This window comes from Poecilia reticulata, linkage group LG10 (genome assembly GCF_000633615.1).
Source record: "Poecilia reticulata strain Guanapo linkage group LG10, Guppy_female_1.0+MT, whole genome shotgun sequence".
Classification (NCBI taxonomy): domain Eukaryota; kingdom Metazoa; phylum Chordata; class Actinopteri; order Cyprinodontiformes; family Poeciliidae; genus Poecilia; species Poecilia reticulata.
In genome coordinates, this window is record NC_024340.1 from 27,233,096 (window position 1) to 27,240,228 (window position 7,133).

Genomic DNA, 7,133 nt, shown 5'->3' on the forward strand with positions numbered 1-7,133 from the left:
TGTGTGTATGTGTGCATGTGTGCGTGTCTGTGTGTGTGTGTCATAAAAGCAGGTGTATTGTGCTGTGACTAAACACAGATGTTTGCAGCAGCAGTGGGATGYTTTTGATGTGGTATGCTCAGAGTACGTATGAACGCGTGGATATCACCTGTTTGACCTGAAATTATCCGATGAAGCACACGTGCTCTCGGTCTCAGGGGATTCAGATGGAGGCTGCAAACCTTATGGGCTCTAATTTGGCGAGTCTTGTCTCTTCAATGCAGTTAAATACTTTATAATGTACAAGGCAGACATGAATGCTCAAATGTTACTGTCCGTTACAGACCGGCACCTGATCTTACTGATTGCAGGGAAGCAAAGCARCAATTTAAGGACTYTGGCACAATAATGGTTGCAATTTRTAACAAATGAATGTGAGACCATGATTTCAGGAAATCTCTCCGGTGCAATTTATCTTGAAACAAACTCATTTAGCCAGAAGGGTAAAGAGGAGAAGAGAAAAGCTGCAATGGCCCAGGTGCAGAAGTGTGCACACAAAATTTTTGCTGAAGATTTTATTTCAAGATTCCGTCTTTGGTAGGAGTCTGTCAGCGTACCACATCTTTGCCAATATTTCCCATTGCGTCTTGCAAATGTCCTACAAATCTTTCTTATTGGGAGAACATCTATTGCCTTCAGATTGTTCGAGTTAGATCTGGACTCTTGCATTCCAAAACTGCTCTCTTCAGATGAAGTTATGATCTTGGATTTTTTGTATTTATTTCGGCGTCATTAAAATCTCTGTCCATCTGCAGCACTTTAGAAGAAAGTTTCGGGTCAAAACTGCCTGGTGTTTGCTCATGATTTCGTCCACCATGACAAAAGATTTAGTTCAATCTGAAGAAATGTAATCCCAGGGCATAATGCTGCCACCACCATGTTTCTTTGTAGGTGTCGTTTTTTTGTTTGTTTGTGATTTTTGTGCTATTTTTGTGTCCAATGTACTGAATAGAACTGTAGCCTAAAGTTCTAGTTAGTCTATAAGACCAAACCTGTGTTTTCAAAAGCGTGTGTCTTTTTAGCTTTACATTTAGTGCAGACATATTGACATTGCTCATATTCGTTTAAAACCGACCAGTACTTGTCAAACATTCAATGTTACATGCAGCCTCTTTGACCAGTTCCCATCTTGTTTTTTTTATTAATTAGAGACAAAATGTAAAGATAAATTTAGACTTAGTCTGCACTAATGCGAGTTCTGCTCTGATCTGTTGCTGTGAAGTAGAGTTGGACCAAAGCTTTCCATTTACGTCTCTTGTCTATGTTCCAACCCTCACCTAGCTAGTAATGAGTAACTGGTGTGTGGAATTTTGAGGAAAGAAATTAMTTTAATATAATTGTRCATTATATTAATGCACAATTAATATAATGCACAATTAATTTAGAATAAGGCTGTAACATAATAAAATGTGGAAAAGTTTARCGATACTGTGAATACTTTCCGGATGCACTGTATCCCGGCATACTGGACGTATGTCKGCATCTCTAGAAGTCCCGATCCATCCATCTACGATATCCACCTCCTCCTCCATCTTTCCAGCTCTATTTTGACATGAAACCAATTCTTGAACTCCTCTGCTTAAGGCAGAAGATGTGAAGCTATCACAGAAACGTCCCAGATATGCTATCCAACACTCCAGAATGTGAATATTTAATAGATATTTGTCCACTTAGCTTTAGATTATCACTTTCATGTTGTGTCCAGTTGTCCAAATATGGTCATTTGAGGCTGCAAGCAAGATGGCTACGTCTAAATGCTTATGTTAATGGAGCATTTGGAGCCGTGTACGGCCAGCACACTTAGAAACTAATAACAAATTCACCAACTCATCCTGTGGACATTTCTAGACCACTTTTTCAGTTTTTTTTTCTAAAAGACAATGCAATGTATTGTTGTGGGGATGAGACAGAAAGAGACTYGTCTAAAGATTTTCTTTAAGTGTGACTCCACTGACCTGCAGGGATCACTACGGTGCTGACCATGACAACCATCAACACTCACCTGCGAGAGACACTCCCSAAGATCCCCTACGTGAAGGCCATCGACATGTACCTGATGGGCTGCTTTGTGTTCGTCTTCCTGGCTCTGCTGGAGTACGCTTTCGTCAACTACATCTTCTTCGGCCAGGGTCCCCAGAGACAGAAGAAGGCGGCCGAGAAAGCGGCCACGGCCAACAACGAGAAGCTGAGACCCGACCCCAATAAGGTTTGTGCGGAGGGAGTCGTTTTTAAAACGCTTTTGTTTCTGTGCTGTCTTTTGATATGTATGTTTGTTTCTGTGTGAGCAAAGGACTTCTTCTTCTTCTTCTTGTTCTTCTCTTAAGGCCAATGTGATGCTGTAATCAATGTTTCATGTCCTTTACCAGCTCTATTTACTTATACTCCAGCCCTCTGTTGCTTGCTGCTTTAACGTTCTTACACAGACTTGGATCTGAAAGAGCGAATGCAGGAGCAATGACTGCTTTTTAAATACTTTATCTCCACGTTTTTGTGTTTCCCAAAGGACGAGGCGCCTGAAAAATCCCTGGCTGCAGCGCCAGAGCTTTCTTTAAATATTGCTCAGCACCATTAAGAACAACAGCATTTTAAATTTTAAATTTGAAAAAAAAGGAAAAAAAAAAGAGAGAAACATCCTTTCCTTCTGAGTGTGGCAAGCTCCGATTTCCCTCAAGTAACAGTGCTGATTTTGTATGCTTGCAGTGGCTGGTGGGAAATGTAGTTCAAAGAGATGATGCTCTGTATGCCAGAATGAAACAGAGGGAAATTGACGCATATGACTCGATGTGGGATCCCATCTTTGTGGACGATGCCGCTTTAGGACTAGGCGATCAAAGAAATAAGGTACTGGAGGTTTTGAAAGTCAAAACTTAACAATGTCATCAATCTGAATCAGTTCAGATCAGAGGACAATACTGTAGTCTTTTGTTTATTTCTTTGATTTTCTTTTTGTAGAGTTTTAAGGCAACCTTGACCATCACTCCCACCATTGTGTTTTTTTCCCTCTTTCGGTTTGCTCTTCATGCATTTTCCTGACAAACATGGCTCAGCAGCTTCATTTCTGCAGGAACTGATTTAATCTGAACTCTAGCTGATGGAAAATGACAAAGACAATTTCATTAAAATCTCAAAAACGAGAAAAAAAACCAAAATCTGTGAAGAAAAATGATACATTCATTACTTGGACTCAAGTGAAGAAATTGTGAAGAACGACTGGGYAGATACTAGAAACACATTTGCAGTTTGATGAGTAGCACCGCTTCAAAGTGAGTTACCCTAAAACAGCAAAACACATCAAGGACAGGATTGGATTGTAGGGATGATGCTTTTCCTCAGAAGTCAGGCTATGGATGAAGAAATGTTGATCCGATTTCACCTCCCACAACGCCTCTCCCGACCTGCCCTGAACCTGTAGCCTCCTCCATCCTTGCAAAGTCCTTKCTATTTCTCTCAACCTTCTCCTGTCACTTTTCTTTTGTATATCTTTGCTTTTCTCTTCTTTTTTTTTTCTTTTAACTTTTTGTTTAGTTTGTCTTGTGAATCGGCAGAATTTTAACCATATCCTGGTTGAAATTCTGAGATGACAACGAAGGTTTCTCCATGAGAATCAATTTACAAACTGCTCCTTCAAAGAATGTTATCACTTTGTAGCCTTCTGCTTGTATTATCATTTATGGTTTGACAAATGATAAGAGAATGTAACTTTTTTTCTTTTTCTTGGCTGTAAGTAGCAGTTTTCGACTCATTTGCATCACCCATTTTTAGCACCTCATCAGTATTTTGACACACTAAATTGCTTAAAGTTCACTGCAGCATTTCTTAACTTTAGTTTAAAACGGTTAGTGCCTTGAAAAGTATTCATTTCCCTTGAACTTTGCCACATACGGTGTAACAACTGCAAACATCTATGGGGAACGTGGATCAGCCTGCATGTGATAGACCAACACAAGGCAGAACATAATTGTAATGCTGAAGTAAAATGGTTCATTGTTTTCAGTATTTTTGCAGATAAAATCCAAAAATGTGATAAGTAAAATCTTTCCCAATTCTTTACAAAATAACTCAAAGCTCGGTTTCAAGAATAGACATGCATCTAAACTGGACCTAAGTTTTGAGTTTAGCTAGAACTTTCTTGTAAATGAATAACCTTTGTACCATGAGCTGTATGTTTAAATGGAACCTATTATGCAAATGTAGCTTTTTGCAAATTTTTGTACTTCCATGTGGGTCTCTACCACTTCTAAAACAAGCCCACGTTCTAAAAGCCATTTTCTGGCAATAGGTAAAAAATTTTTAGTGTCTAGAAAACGAGGCATTTCAAAAACCTGCCGATTATTAGGTCACACTCAGCGGGCACTACCCCGTTTCCTAGCAATCCCAGCCAAACAGCCTTCTACTGTAGCGCCCTGTTGGCGCTACACGGTGGCTTCTGTGAAAAGACTTGTGTTTTATTGTTGACTTACCATCCAGAAACAACTTGCGGCATTCTTCATGGCTGTGCTGGTGGTTCTACTTCTTCTGTTTCTGGGTCTGACTCAGACTCAAAGATGTATAGGGTGTAAATGTTGAGCTGGGTGGTGCGGCCAGCAGCAGTTTATTTGGATTTAAAGTGACAGAGCCCTAAAACGGCTCATTCTGAAATGAGCTAACCATAAGTAGAACTGAGGCAGAAAGGAGTATTAATTTTGTGCAAAAAATGTAAAMATGTTTTGTACAGCGCATAGAACTATTCCAACTTGTTTAAAAGGGAGCATGATAGGTCCCCTTTAAGACCAGTTTTTAGGCCAGGAAGTGAAGTCTTTAACAACGTTTTACAGATTTTCTTCCAGGTTYCCCCAGTATTTAGATTGTCCATCCATCAGTCTAGCATGTCCAGCTTCCCTGTTTGCTGAAGAAAAGTGTCAGCGTGACTCTGGTGCTWCCACGATTCACCTGGGGGATTTTGTATGTTGAGTGTTTTGCTCCTCAGTTTCAGACTGAACTATAACCAAAAGAGATCAAAAGAAATCATTTTGGTGTCATCTAACAGGAGCAGCTTCTTCCACATGTTTGCTGCGTTTCCTATGGCTTGGACTAAACTACACTCAGGACTTAGGGTTTGGAAAAAGTAAACCTCAATGTTCTTGTTGCTCTTTCAGAAAGATCAGGTTTCTGAAATGTCCCTCTAATTGACACCCGAAATACAATACAAACAATAAAAACAATAAACATGACATAAACACATAAGACTAAGAAATGTCAAAATTACACATTAAACCAAATAAGAAGCTAAGAAGATAGAAATGTTAAAGCAGTCTTTGGYTTTTATGGCTAAGCTGCAGCAAACACTCGTTTCAGGCCTGATTTAAAACAGAAATCAGTTTTTGTGTATCTCAGGTTTTCAGGCAGACTCCCCTTGTTCAGTTCTGGTTCCAGGAACACAAACTGAATAGGTTTCTCATGACCTGAGAGTCTTTAGGACCAAGACTCTTCAGTGCTTTATAGACCAATAAGGTTTTCAAAGCCTATATTTTTGCAAACAGCCATTGTGATGGTTGAAAGACAGGTGTAGTGTGATCCATTTTATCGTGTTGGTCAGGACTGTGGCRGCAGCATTTTGGACCTAAGACRACCTGATTGATTTTTTTCCAAACACCTCTGCACGTCCTGTTTTAACAGAAAACCCTTTGTCCSAGYTGTGTGTAACATGATTGAAGTAAAATTTATTGACAGACCTTATTTGAATGCACTCTTTATATATTTATTTGTAAGTAATATTCAAATTCATCCTTCCTGTTCCTTCCACTCTCCAATTATGCGGYGGTTTGTGTTGGTCTATCACCTAAAGTCCCAATWAGTGCTTTCCCGTTTTGTCACAAAATGTGGAAAAGTTCWAGGGGTGTAAATACTTTTGCAAAGCTCCATAGTTTAATAACACACTCTCACGCTCTTTCAGTAACTTCTCCTGGCTTCATCTGTTATTTGTGCACCTTCACACAGATGACCCCCGACGACAACATCCTGTTCAGCGCCATGGAGATGAAGAACGAGATGGGCGGTGCCGGGGATCTGTCCCGGGGTCTGGGAGCTCCCACGGATCCCCGCAACACCATGCTAGCCTACGACAGCTCCACGCTGCAGTACCGCAGGGCGGCCATGGCCCGGCAAAACTATGGCCACAGTGCCTTGGAGCGTCATGCCCAGAAGAAGTCCCGCCTACGGAGACGGGCCTCGCAGCTCAAGGTGAACATCCCAGACCTGTCCGACGTGAACTCTATCGATAAGTGGTCCAGGATGATCTTCCCCACCGTCTTCTCCTTCTTCAACGTGGTCTATTGGCTCTACTACGTCCATTAAAACCCCGGAGAGCCAGGAGGCCGGCTTCCCGCCAGACGACTGACGAAGAAGAATTGGCGTGAAAAAAAATCAAGAAAGAAAAATAATTTGCGTGAGAGAGAGAATGCGAGATGAAAACCGTGTGCTGACTTTTTTAGAGCTGGTTTGTTTCAGACGACGCGAGGAGAACACAGAGACTTTTTTTGCAGCAGCACCCACTTCAGTCAGCAGTGACTCTTTTAGGATTTGGGAAACACCTTCAAGTGACTGACGAGCACTCGAATAAAAGAAGAGTGAATAAAAAAAAATTTAAAAAAATGAGAGAGACAGAAAAGGTGCCTGTTCCAGAATTTCAATATATCACTAATATTTGTCATTCGTAGCTTACTATCTCTGTGGATCAAAATATTTATGCTTGTGTTTGCATATACTTTAAGGATTTCTTTTGTTTAGTATCTATTTACTTCGTAGCCGAGCTGTCTGCATCCAGGAAAAGCTTTATAAATGATTTAAAAGGAGGTCATCCTTGATAGTCTATTTTCCTATATTTACTGTATATCAGAAACATCCTTTTTAAAAAAAAGAAAGCATGCTTATTTTGGGTTTTGTTTCCATCTCAACTATGATGAGGAATGACAGTATTTTTAGTTGTACTAGTTGAAGGTTTCTTGCAGTTAACTTAGCACAGGCCACCTGGATTGCAACAGGTGAACAGCAGGGGGCAGTCTTATCTTTGGAGCTTTAATGATCAAAGAAAGAGCAGATCTGGGGAAGTTGATGCT

General features: G+C 40.4%; 1 protein-coding gene across 1 annotated transcript in view; it reads left to right on the forward strand.

Annotated features, from left to right (window-relative positions):
• Nucleotides 1-6,658, forward strand: part of gabrb2a (gamma-aminobutyric acid type A receptor subunit beta2a) — a 46,486-nt gene extending 39,828 nt beyond the window's left edge. The window contains exons 7-8 of the mRNA XM_008420897.2: nt 2,001-2,245; nt 6,016-6,658. Coding sequence (XP_008419119.2) covers nt 2,001-2,245; nt 6,016-6,372 — 602 coding nt within the window. The 3' untranslated portion in view covers nt 6,373-6,658. The remainder of the gene's footprint in view (nt 1-2,000; nt 2,246-6,015) is intronic.
• Nucleotides 6,659-7,133: the final 475 nt, after the last annotated feature.